This window comes from Sciurus vulgaris, assembly GCF_902686455.1.
Source record: "Sciurus vulgaris genome assembly, contig: HiC_scaffold_383_arrow_ctg1, whole genome shotgun sequence".
Taxonomy (NCBI): Eukaryota; Metazoa; Chordata; class Mammalia; order Rodentia; family Sciuridae; genus Sciurus; species Sciurus vulgaris.
In genome coordinates this window covers 44,319-57,900 of record NW_027632659.1, presented here as the reverse complement: position 1 = coordinate 57,900, position 13,582 = coordinate 44,319, and the positions used below count along the sequence as shown (strand labels likewise).

Sequence of the window (13,582 nt, the reverse complement as noted above, 5' to 3'; positions counted from 1 at the left end):
AGATTCTGAATGTTAATGTCACATATTAGGAATTCTTTGAGAATTAATATTTAAAATAAGTTTATAAGTGAAAGGAAATAAATACTGGATGCTAAGAACACTTGGAAAATTGAGATCTGAAGTAAGAAACATCTGGAGGTAGAAAAGAGAAATTTAAAAATCTGCACTGAGAGTGGTTGCGGTGGAGGTGGAGCCTGTGAGCGGGTCAGGCGCCATGCGGGAGCCATGGCAGCCTCGGAGGCGGCAGCGGCGGCGGTGGGGCCTGCGGCTCTGGCAGCGGGTGCTCCTTCCGTCCTGGAGGCCGCTCGGGGAGCCGCCGCCACCGCCGCCTCGGCCCGTGGGGGCCCCTGTGGTTGCTGCTGAGGAGCAGCTGGCCGCTGCCCGCAGCGGCGCGGCAGCAGCCCACAGCCACGGCGCCGCCTGCCCGCGAGCTGATCCAGTCGTCAGTGAGTGAGCTGTCACGGGCGGTGCGGACCAACATCCTCTGCACGGTGCGCGGCTGCGGCAAGATCCTGCCCAACAGCTCAGCGCTCAACATGCACCTGGTCAAGAGCCACCGCCTCCAGGATGGCATAGTAAATCCAACAATAAGAAAAGATTTGAAAACCACACCAAAATTCTACTGTTGTCCAATTGAAGGATGTCCTAGAGGTCCTGACAGACCATTTTCTCAGTTTTCTCTCGTCAAACAGCACTTTATGAAAATGCATGCGGAGAAGAAGCATAAATGCAGCAAGTGCAGCAATTCCTATGGTACTGAGTGGGACTTGAAAAGGCACGCGGAGGACTGTGGTAAGACCTTCCAGTGCACATGCGGCTGTCCCTATGCCAGCAGAACGACATTACAGTCTCACATCTACCGAACTGGTCACGAGATCCCTGCAGAACACAGGGATCCACCTAGTAAAAAAAGGAAAATGGAAAACTACCTACAAAACCAGAAGTTATCTAATAAGACCATTGAACCATTGAGCACCCAACCCACCCCTCGACCAGATGCTCAAGAACTAGAAACTTCAGAAATAAAATTAGTAACCTCTTTTGAAGATTCTTGCAGCTCTAATGCCAGAAAGCAGAGTGTCGCAACACCCCCGAGATGTCCTCAGAAGTTGCTTCTACCAAAGCCCAAAGTGGCTCTGGTTAAGCTTCCGGTCATGCAGTTCTCTCCTGTGCCTGTCTTCGTGCCTACGGCCGACTCTTCGGCCCAGCCTGTGGTGTTAGGTGTGGATCAGGGCTCCGCCGCAGGTGCTGTGCATTTAGTGCCCTTGTCAGTAGGAACCCTGATCCTCGGCCTAGAGTCAGAGGCTTGCTCTCTTAAGGAGAGCCTACCTCTTTCAAAAATTTTAAATCCTGTTGTTGAGACAGTTAGTACCGATGTTGAAGTGAACTTGGGTAAAAATCTGTCTAATCCTTTACAAGAACTGGGGAACACATGTCAGAAGAACAGCATTTCTTCAATCAATGTACAGACGAATCTGTCCTATGCCTCACAAAACTTCCTACCTTCTGCACAGTGGATTGTCCCTGACTCTGCTGTGTCATCTTGTTCTCAGACTGATCTGTCATTTGATTCTCAATTGTCCCTTTCCATTAGTGTTCAAACCCAAACGCTTCTGCCCAGCTCAAAGATAACTTCATCTATAGCTGCTCAGACTGATGCATTCATGGACACTTGCTATCAACCAGGCGGGATCTCCAGAGAAACCCAAACCAGTGAAATGCAACGTGCCCCAGATGGCCCGTACAGATGGACCAAACTGGAATGTGTGGAGACATTTTTGAGAGTGTCCATTCATCCTACAGTGTTCCTGCAGACAATATTATAAGCAGCAGCTTAATAGCAGATACAGTAACTCGTGGTTTGTTACCTCAGAATGACCCTAAGACTTTAAGTCAAGATATTGAGAAATCTGTGCCCATTTTGAGCTTCAGTGCACAGAATAGTATGCTTCCTTCACAGAACATGACAGATAATCAGACCCAAACCATAGACTTACTAAGTGATTTAGAAAACATCTTGTCAAATAATCTTCCGGATCAGACATTGGATAATCATAGTCTTTTGTCTGACACAAACCCCGGGCCTGACACCCAGCTGCCATCTGGCTCAACCCAGAATCCTGGAATAGATTTTGATATTGAAGAGTTCTTCTCAGCTTCAAATATCCAGACTCAAACTGAAGAGAGTGAACTTAGCATCATGAACACTGAGCCAGTCTTGGAATCACTGGACATAGAGACCCAAACTGACTTCTTACTTGCAGACACATCTGTCCAGCCCTATAGGTACAGGGGAAGTTCTCACTTCCTAGGCCTTGAGATGTTTGACACGCAAACGCAGACAGACTTAAACTTCTTTTTAGACAGTAGCCCTCATCTGCCCCTCAGCAGCATCCTGAAACACTCCAGCTTTTCCATGAGCACTGATTCATCAGACACAGAGACCCAAACTGAGGGAATCTCCGCTGCTAAAAACATATCTTCTCTGGAAAGCAAAGTTCAGTTGAACAGCACAGAAACACAGACCATGAGTTCAGGTTTTGAAACCCTGGGGAGCTTGTTCTTCATCAGCAATGAAACTAAGACAGCAATGGATGACTTTCTTCTAGCTGATTTGGCCTGGAACACGATGGAGTCTCAGTTCAGCTCTGTAGAAACTCAGACGTGCACCGAGCTGCACGCAGCCTCCAACTTCTAACAGTGAAGTTCAGGTTGGATGGCATTTATTATTTCCTTCCAGGTTTAGAAAATGGGGAGCAGGGACAACAGTATTACCTCTGTTGAATGTAGCTGATGATGCAGTTGCTTAGATTCTTTGCAGTTCTTTGCCTTTTGTACCTGTAAACACAAACTTGTGTATAAATGTGAGTGTATTATATTATAAAGTGTAAGATGCTGATCTAAAAAAAAAATCTGCACTGAGCTCTGCTGCTATGTGGAAAACATTTAGGAAGTGTTCTGTATCCTTTGATTATCACATCTCCAGTTTTGGTGGGTCAGAGTCCCTGGCCTAAGACCATGAGAAGTACTTTTCAGCTAGCATTTTCTTCTTTCCTACATAACATTGGAAGGCTGCAGGGACCTGGGCTGGCCAACTGTTCTGCTCCAGGTCAGATAATGCTATGCAAAGTGGTCCTTTGGGAAGACTGATCTTTGTTACCGGAATGCTCTGGATGTGTTTCAAAATGGTTACTTTTCTTCTTTTCTGACAAGGAGGAATTTCTCTCCCATTTTCAGAGTGAGAAACTACTGGAATTTCACAAGATAAAACCCACAAAAGTGGGATCCTCCTTAAGTCTTGGCCTGAAGAGTTGTGACTCTCATGCTAGTCATATTTTGCCTCCAGAAATTCATTAAAAACACCCAAAGATTCTACCAGCTACTCACCCGAGCAGATTCTCTCTTAGGTAGTTGAGTTTATCAATGATACCCCACATTGAATTGATTTTCCAGTTTTTGAATAGGCCATTTGCCCTGTGCTCTCAACTTTCTGGTTGGTTATTTACTGATACTCTTTGTTTTCTCTTGTGTGCTCAGATTGCCATTTAGAGTCATCTGCTTTCAGCCTGAAGAACTTCCTGTAATATTTACTGTAAGGACAGTCTGCTAGCTAGAAATAATTTCTCTTGCTGATAGTTTATCAGGAAAAATCTTTATTTTATCTTCATTTCTCAAAGACAGATTTGCCAGAAGTAGGATTCTAGGATGAAGAATTATTTTGCCCTGAGCAATTTGAATGGTTGTCCTATGACTGTCTGGTCTCATTTGCTTCTGCTGAGAAGTCAGTTACTAACCTTAGTGGGATTTGCTTGGAAGTAACAAGTCATTTGTCTCTACCTGCTTCTAAGATTTTCTCCTTGTCTTTGACTTCTAGCTTTCTTATTATGACTTTTATCTTGGGGCTCTCTTTACATTTATCCTTCTTGGAGTTTACTGAGGATCCTTGTACAGGTTTGTTATTACTTTTAGATAAATTCACAATTTTTTAAAAGTCATCATTTGTTTAAATAATTTACCTTCCCTGTTCTCCCCCTCCTCTCCTTCTGGGACTCTCATTAGCACCTTCCATTATGTTTAATGGATCTCACATGTTTCTTTCTTTATTATTCCCTGTTTTTCAGCTGACATAATCTCTACTCATATATTTTGAAGTTTGCTTATTCTTTCTTCTGCAAATTCAAATCAACTGTTCAGTTCCTTTAATGGATTTGTTTTTACTTTTAATTATCATACTTTTCAACTCCAAAATTTCCATTTGGTTCGTTTTATAATTCATTTCTTTGTTGATATTCTCTATTTGGTGAAACATTTGGTGCTCCTTTACCTCATTAAGGAACATGCTTTATTGGCTACTTTGAGGTCTTTCTTAAAGAATCTGCTGCATGACTTTAGGTCACTGTCACAAGCACTTTTCTTCTTTCATTTTTTTAAGTGCTGTTTATTAAATATTGAAAGCTACCAATTCACATCAAAATAAAAAGTGTAGACATCATTATTCAAAAATCCTAATTATCCAGAGAATTCTCATAAATCACCATCATGTATAAAAGATGGTTGAGTGGGTTTATTTAAAAGAATTATTTGTTCTAATTATTTATACATGACAGTAGAATGCATTCTGTAGCCTGCTTTGTTTTCAGATTCCAGAAGGTATTTTCCTACTTCTTTGCCTGCCGGAGTTTTCTCTGGGAAATTGGATAATTCAGAAAATATAGCACAGCAATTCTGGGTGTTGTTACCCAGCCACTGTGGATCTTACTGTTTGTTTATTTACTTGGTGGCTGGTAAAATATTTAGTGAAGTTTTTTTTTTCCCTAACAGGAAGCCTCTGGTGTTGCTTCTCAGGAGGGATAATTTTAATCATGCCTAGGGACAACCTGGGGTGACAGATTTTAGGCAGAGTGAGCTGACATTCTTTGACTTTGACCAGTTATCAAATTCTACTAATTGCCTGCTGACTACTCTTTTGTTTACAATTATGCCCTGAGGCAAATCTTGCTTCACTAACAATTCAAATTCTAACTTCTTTGAAGGATGGTTTCTAAAGCCAGTGTAGGATTTCTGTTCTGACCTCAGGAGGGCTACATTCAGGGGAAACCCCTGAGACCACGTCTCCAGAGATGGGCATAGGGACATCTCCCACTCTGCCACACACACCCAAGCTTGCACCTCTGAATATGGAACCATCACCTCAAGGGCAGTTTGGAGGCCTTACAGTGCCCAGCCAAACATTCTCCAGTCCACAAGCAGAGGCTGGGAAGGAAAAAGCACCTTCACCCTGTGCTGTTTTCATTTTAAAATGGATGAAGCAATAGGCAGCCCTCCTGGGTGAAAGTCCTCAGCCCATCATGTCTCTGCCCCAGCATTCTGCAGTGGGGTCACTGCCTGACTGAGCTGGGAGGATGAACAGAAAGCAGCCTTGATTTAATTTGATTTAGACTTCACAGACATTCATCATTCTTATTGAATCTTTTAGGTGTTCTTGAATAGATGTCTCATTTGGAGTTATTTATATTTAGAACCATTTTCAGAGGATTTATTTATTTTTTGTTCCAATTGTTATATATGACAGCAGAATGCATTTAACTCACTGAGCAAAACTGGAGGATAACACTTTATTTCTCTGGTTATACATGATGTAGATTCACACTATTCATGCAATCATACACATATATAAGGTAATAATGTTAGTCTCATTTCACCATCTTTTCCATCCCCAAATCCCCTCCTCACTCACTCCCCTCTGTGCAATCCAAAGTTCTTCCATTCTTCCTTTTTTCCCACATTAGGTATCAGCATCCATGTATCACAGAAAACATTTGGCTTTTGTTTTTTGGGATTGGCTTATTTCATTTAGCATGATATTCTCCAACTCCATCCATTTACCAGCAAATACCATAATTTCATTCTTTGTTAAAGCTGATTAATATCCAATTGTGTATATATGCCATAGCCTCTTTATCCATTCATCTATCAAAGGGAATCTAGATTGGTTCCACAGTATAGTTATTGTGAATTTAGCTGCTATAAACATGATGTGGCTGTGTCACATCATTGATGTGACTGATTTAAAATCCTTTGGGTATAGACTGGGGAGTGGGATAGCTGGGTCAAATTGTTGTTTCATTCCAAGTTCCCTAAGAAATCTCTGTACTGCTTTCCAAAGGGGCTGCACCAATTTTCACTCTCACAAGCAATGTATGAGTGTACCTTTTCCCCAAAATCATCACCAATATGTATTTTTGCTTATATTCTTGATAATTGCCATTCTGACTGGAATATGTTGAAATATTAGAGTAGTTTTGATTTGCATTTCTCTAATTTCTAGAGATGTTGAACATTTTTTCATATATTTGTTGATCAATTGTATATCTTCTTCTGAGAAGTGTCTGCTCAGTTCCTTAACCCATTTAACATAATTTAAACTTCACAGACTCTCATGTTTCTTACTGAATCTTTGTAGGTTTTCTTGAATACACATCTCATTTGGGAGATATTTATACTTAGAACCATTTCCAAAGGTTTCAATTTTTTGAAAAATAATTTTCACCAATTTCACTAAGGTCATGTTAAAATGGATAATCATTGTTTCTTTAACACTTATGTCTTAACAATTTCTCTACTGATTTATCAGTAGTAATAACATTAACAAGAAAATCAGTCCATTAGTTTGAGATTAAATATATGAAATTGACAATATGTACCCATTTTCCTCTACTAAAGAGCTATTTCCTATGACTTTACCCAGTCCTTGTTAAGTGTGGAATGTTATATTCATTATTTCCCACAACTCAATGATTTAGGACTATTACTGTCCTTGATTTACAGGTGGGACCACATTTACAAAGAGATTTAATGATTTACCAAGGGACTGAGAGCTCACATGTGAAGAACCTGGGATCCAAACCCATATACCAGGCTCTAAAGCAGATGTTCTTAATCAATACAATGTTTAAACTCAAACCAATAATATTTCAATGAATAATTTTAGGCTTTTATTGAGATGAAAAAATATAATTTACAAACAACAATGTGTGGGTTTCTTTCCTTCTATCCTTTTCAATACTGTAACTAAAACTCACCATGATTAAGTGTATTGGATAGAAATCCTGAAACACTTTATGCAGCACTGGGGATTGGGCAATCATCAAGTCCTTCATCACCTCTGTGGTGATGGATCAACTCTGTCTCAAACCTGGAGGTGGTCAAATGAGTACACATGGGATCAAGATGTATAGAACTAGTCACATACACGTATGCAAATGAGTGTTAAAACGGGTGCAACTCAGAAGTGTGTAGTTGTAGAAACAGCATTGAATGAACATAAGTTTCTATAACTTGACATATCAAGTTCACTATAGTGATACAAGATGCAACCACTGGTAAAAACTGGGTATTATTTTTGCAACATGAGAATTTACATTTCAAGATAAATCATAGCACAAAAAGTACATATGCATATATAATTCCTGAATATTAACACTAATGCTCCAGGAGTTCACTTCCAAGCACAATGTTGGTTTAAAATATATATTACCTAATGAGTAATGCTCTCATATAACAGGGGAACTGAGCTGAAAGACTTAAGATGTCACAGAATCTACCTAAGCTAATTTGGTATGATTCATGAAATCGATAAAAAAATATTTCAAAGACAACATTCAGCAAGGGTTGAGAACTTTAATGCAAGAAGCAGGATTGGTAAGTTGTGAATTTTTCCCCTCAAGGCAACAATAAAGCCAACAGATTTCACAAGTGGAAGGCTCACTTAACTTGATAACTACAGCTACTCTCCAGTCACTAGCTTCTATAAAGCACACTAGGAGATTTTGCCTTCCTGGAAGAGGAATAGAAAACCACAGAAAGGCATAGACTCTTAATTTTGGTTTGATTACATTATTTAGACTAGCAGATAAACTGGGTACCTAGTTTACATCAGGCAGATGAAGCCCATACCCCAAATGAGACATATTGTCCTGAGACACTAGAAATGAAGACATATATACATGGGGAAGGATGTATTATGATAACTGCTATGAAGGAAATGAAAGCATAGCAAGGGGCTCAGTAGAACTCCAAAATGGCAGTGGTGATCCTGGATAGTAAGGCCCATTCCATGGAAATGAACTGGATCAAGGAATGGGTCACGCCTCCAAAACATCAGGAACACCACTTAAACAGTTATACAGTAGGAGGGACACTAAAGCTGGAAAAATTGGGAGGCTATTAACAAACAAAGTGGGAGATGGCAATGACTTGAGATGCCCAGTAAGACCACTTTGGATGCATGTATCAGAATGTATAATAATGGTTTCTAATCAATAGTGTTTTATAAGTTACACAGACTGTATCTAGAGGAAGTAACTGCACATTTAGGCATCTCTACAGCCCACTCAAAGACACAGTTCACCAGGCAATAATATCATGCAGGATTTTTCTTGCCAGGCCACTCTGTGCACCTCTTAACATTTGGGTTCCATACACACAGTGGTGATCTAAAATCTCCCATGTTCTTCTCCTGTAATATCTATTTACAATGGCCAGTACACACCAAGCAGTAAGCATAGTACTGGTACAGCTTAATCATTCCTTAAATGTCACCTACAACAATTTTCACTGAAGTTACTTTGAGACGTTAGGCTACTGTGACCCTGCACACTGATAGTAGTAAAGTAAAATGAGCCTGACATATGACTGCAGTTGAATGAGCCTCCCATCTTCTCTGGGGCTGGCTGTCCTCTCCCTGTGACTAAGTTAAAAGTACATTCTGCTTTGGTAGTTGCAGCTATGTACATTGAAGGCCATATATGGATGGTGAGGGACTGTGGCATGGAGGAAGACTGAATGTTTAGGATTCAAAGACCCAGGGTGACTAAGAGAAAAGTGCTCTTAGCCAGAGGGCATGGTTACAGAGGCTGTATCAAACCCACATGGAGAGTCAAAAGCTTCCCAGCTCCAACATCCTCTTACCACCTCCAGGCAAAAATCTAAAAGAGGAACTTTTTCATACTACTTCTCACAAGAGTCCCTCACCTTGCTTCTATGTGAAGTCCTTCAACAGGTGGGTCTGATACTTCAGGATTTCTCTCCCCTTGAGGCACCTGAGACCTATCAAATTCCAGAATATAGCCTTTTTGATGCACAACATGCACTGATACAGGAAAATTCTGTACATGCAAGCCATGCCCCTCAGTAAGCAGGAGTCACATCATCTCAAGTATCAATTGTTTTGAAGAGGGGTCATCTTGTAGAAAATCAATCTCAAAATGTTCCAGTTCCTTTTTACTTTGCAACAAATTCATTTCTAATTTATTTCTCCATGGATTCTTAGTGTATTTAACGAAGTGATTTGGTAAAATCCCTGTGGAATTTAACCGAAAGAGCACTGACATTGAAGGGTAGGGGAAAAAAATTTCTCCACACCCTTAGGTTCTCTGGTTGAGTCTGTAAATGAACTAACAGGAATTATGGCAGGACAAAAAACAACATACGATTTTATTTCTTTTTAATATTTTTAATTTGTCAGTGGTTCTTTATTTTGTTTATTTACATGTGGTGCTGAGAATTGAACCCAGTGTTACACACATGCTAACCAATTGCACTGCCACTCAGCTACACCTCCAGCACACAATTTTACTTCATAGTAAATATTTTAACTGGAAAGAGTTGGGGTGGGGACTTCATAGGGAGAAAGCCACAAAAGAAATAGCTTTGCTTGGAAGATTTTTATACCAGTTGGGAAAAGGATGAAGATTTTAAGAGGAGATGACAAGACACAAGAAAGGCACTGAATTTCTAGTGTAGGAAGCTGTAGGAAGGCAGCTGTGCAGAGCAACTAATGGTAGCTGAGGCTCAGTCCCAATGGTTTGATGTATCCAGTGCCATCCTGCCCCAGTAGCAAGGTTGACATTTGTCATCTGGGAATTCCCCACAAAGGAAGTGAGAGTTGGAGTAACTCCTTCCAAGGACACGTGATGTTTTCAGTAGCTGGGGAGGGATAAGAGTTCATCCTCTCTTCATCCAAATTGCTTTCAACTAGAAATTATCCATTTTCCAGAGTGGCCCATTCTGATTTCTTGCCATGAACTTTTACAGAGATATAGAAGGTTGAAGAAACAGGGGAAGAAAGAAGAAAATGAATGGGAAAAAGGGGGATAAAAACAAAATAATCAGATATATGAAGACAAAATTAAAACTTCCCCATCAGAAAAAAGGTACACTCATACATTGCTGGTGGGCCTGCAAATTAGTGCAGCCACTCTGGAAAGCAGTGTGGAGATTCCTTAGAAAACTTGGAATGGACATACCATTTGACCCAGCTATCCCACTCCTCAGCCTATACCCAGAGGACTTAAAATCAGCATATTACAGAGATACAGCCACATCAATGTTCATAGCTGCTCAATTCACAATAGCCAGACTGTGGAACCAACCTAAATGCTTTTCAATTGATGAATGGATAAAGAAACTGTGGTATATATACATAATGGAAAATTACTCAGCTATAAAGAATAATAAAATTATGGCCTTTGCAGGCAAATGGATGAAATTGGAGAATATCATATTAAGTGAGATAAGCCAATCTCAAAAATCCAAAAAACGAATGATCTCACTGGTAAGCGGATGATGACACATAATGGGGGGTGGGAGGGGGCAAGAATGGAGGAAGGAGGGACTGTGTAGAGGGAAAAGAGAGGTGGGAGTGGTGGGGGAAGGAAAAAATAATGGAATGAATCAAACATCATTACCCTATGTAAATGTATGATTATGCAAATTGTATGCTGTTTCTCCATGTACAAACAGAAATAACATGTATCCTATTTGTTTACAATAAAAATAAATTTAAAAAAATATTTAAGAAACTGAAAAAATTGTGTACTTTTGCCTTTCACTTTCTAAAAACCTCTTCCTCTCTGTTGTAAAATTTGATTCCTATCAGGTTTGGTGTCATATGTACCAAATAGAGCTGGGTGTGGTGGTGCAGGCCTATAATTCCAGTGACTCATGAGGCTAAGAAAGGAGGATTTCTACATTTGAGGCCAACCTCAGCCATTTAGCAAGACCCTCAGCAACTTAACAAGCGAGCCCCTGTATCAAAAAAAAAAAAAAAAAAAAAAAAAAAAAAAAAACTAGGGCTGGGAATGTACTCAATAGTAAAGCCCCCTTATTTCTACTCCAGTATCAAACATAAATAAATCAATAAATAAACTTCTCCACTATTTAGGCCTCTGTTCCTTCTATTTCAAGCAATATGAAATTAATAAAAGCAGAACATACATGTACAGTAGTAGCTCACAAGCTGCAGATAAGAAAATGCACAGAGCATTGAGATTATAGCTGATAGATTGTATGATAATGTTTTTGTCCATCTGCGGGAGAAGTCATTTATTTATTGTTTTTTGGGTCTGTCTTGTGGTTGGGGTTCATCTGCTCCCCATGCATGCATCCCGTAAATACAGTAACCATTGAGCATGTATATTGTCAGAAGCATCACTTGTTTTTATGAGATCATGGTGCATGATATAAATATTAAACAGATCATGTTAACATGAGATTTTGGTGGTTTAAGTGGAGAGATTGCATTAATGCTGAGGAGTCAAGGCCAGGTTTATGAATGGGGAAGGCCTCTAGAGAAGGAGGTTTCTGAGTTGGAAATTAATGGTTGCAGAGAATTTATGACATGGTGGTAGTAGCAGTGGAGGGCATAATGATGTTCATAAGCAGAGTTATAATAGGGGACAGGGAAAATTAAGAGGAACCTTTGGTCCAAGGGGGTAGGCTAGGAAGGGAGAACAGTGGAAGAGGAAAGAGGAGGCATTTCAGAAACCCAAGGAATAATGAGCTATGTCTGTCTTCTGATGACTGGATTTTATTCCTTGTGATGGCTGAGGTGATCCAACATCAGTGCAGAGTACCTCCTCTGTCCTTTCCTTTGATGAGAGATGACCTCTCCACTTTATTTTTACTTTGATGAATTTGCAGGGTCTGCCACAGTGTGACTCATTTATAACCTCTCTGCCCACATGCTCAGCACTGAAGACCTCTGATGTCTGCCTCAATTGTCCTGACATGCCACTACTTGAGAAGTTCCAAGGTCACATGCTGCATTACTGACTACTGGGAATATTTTCATCCAGAGCACTGATAAAAACATAACCAGTGCTACTCACGAACCTGGAAGCTGATACTATTCTTGTCAGTATTTCCTCTGTCTCCTCACTTCCATACAGAATCTTCTTTTTCATTTGTCCACACTGTCCACCCCATACTATGCTATGGGGTTCAAAATATATTTTTTTATAAAGAACTAAAAGGGAAGGGCTCTTGGAACTTCTAACATGTTACTTCCATGTGTTTCTTCCTTCTTGAGAATAGACTGGTTTACTTCCTACAAGATCCATCACCAGGCCTGATTTTTCCACCCAGATAATGACACTTTCTCCCCGATTTCATTTTCTTGGTGGTTGAATGACTATATTTCTTATTATGAGTCTCCATCTTGCCCAGAACACAAGTGTTATTCACTTGACTCTTCTCAGGGTCCTTGCTGGATAACTTCCCCCAAAACTTACTTTTACCAATGTTCTTTACCTTCAGACAATATGAAGAGAATCAAGGTGTCATAGGCAAGTGTTTTGTCATTTTTTTTTGTAAACTCTCTTTTAACAGAGGAACTTTTTTTGTTCCACAAAGTGTTATGAGGACATTCATTTATTCAATAATATTTACTTTAGGTCTATTCTGTGCCATTTCCTATTCAAGGTCCTTGGAAGCTCTAAAAGGACAAAAGTTTGCAGTCTGTGGAGCTGACAAGTAATTGCAGGGAGGTAGAAAGAAGAAGAAGAGAGAAAAAGCAATAAGCATAATTAATGAATTATATTGTATATTCAAGGATGATAAGTGTGATGGCACCAAGGAGAGCAGGCCAAGGAAGACAGGGTATCCCTACTGAGAAGGTGGCATTTGAGCAAAGATGTGAGAGAGGTGAGGGTTTGTGCTTTGGGAATTAGTGGAGGAAAGTGTTTCAGATAGCAGGAATAGGTCTATCAATTGATGAGGCCTGGAAGGGTCCAGCAACACCAAAGATTGGTGAAACAGGGTAAGGACTGCAGTTCTTCAGGGTGGAGGACCTTCCAGGCTATAAAAAACTTGGTCTCTGGTGTGTCATGGTAGTAACTTAAGCAGGTGACTGCCATGATCCATGTGATGTTTTAAGAGGTCTACCATGTAGCCAGGAACAATGGCATATGCCTGTAATCCCAATAGGTTGGAAAGCAGAGGCAGGAAGATCTCAAGTTCAGAGCCAGTCTCAACAATTTAGTGAGGCTCTGAGCAACTTAGCAAGACCCTGTCTCAAAATAAAAAAAAATAAAATAAAAAGGGTTACAGATGTTTCTCAGTGGTTATGCACCCCTGATTCAATCCTAGTACAAAAAAAGTCTACCATGTAAACAATAAAGTATACAAGTCAATCTACTTGAAGGGGAGAGGAAGACACAGCCTATCAATCCTTTACCGCAGAGTATCTGCAAGGTCCAATGTCAAATCTCCAAGAACATAAAATATGTGTGCTTTAAAACAT

General features: G+C 40.1%; 1 protein-coding gene across 1 annotated transcript; it reads left to right on the top strand.

The window, feature by feature from the left end:
• Positions 1–225: 225 nt before the first annotated feature.
• On the top strand, positions 226–2,901 carry LOC306652642 (ATM interactor-like; the record flags this gene model as incomplete). Its single annotated transcript, XM_079125429.1, is given in 3 exon segments — positions 226–354; positions 357–1,737; positions 1,740–2,901. Coding segments are annotated over 3 exon segments (2,469 nt in total). The 3' UTR covers positions 2,699–2,901.
• Positions 2,902–13,582: the final 10,681 nt, after the last annotated feature.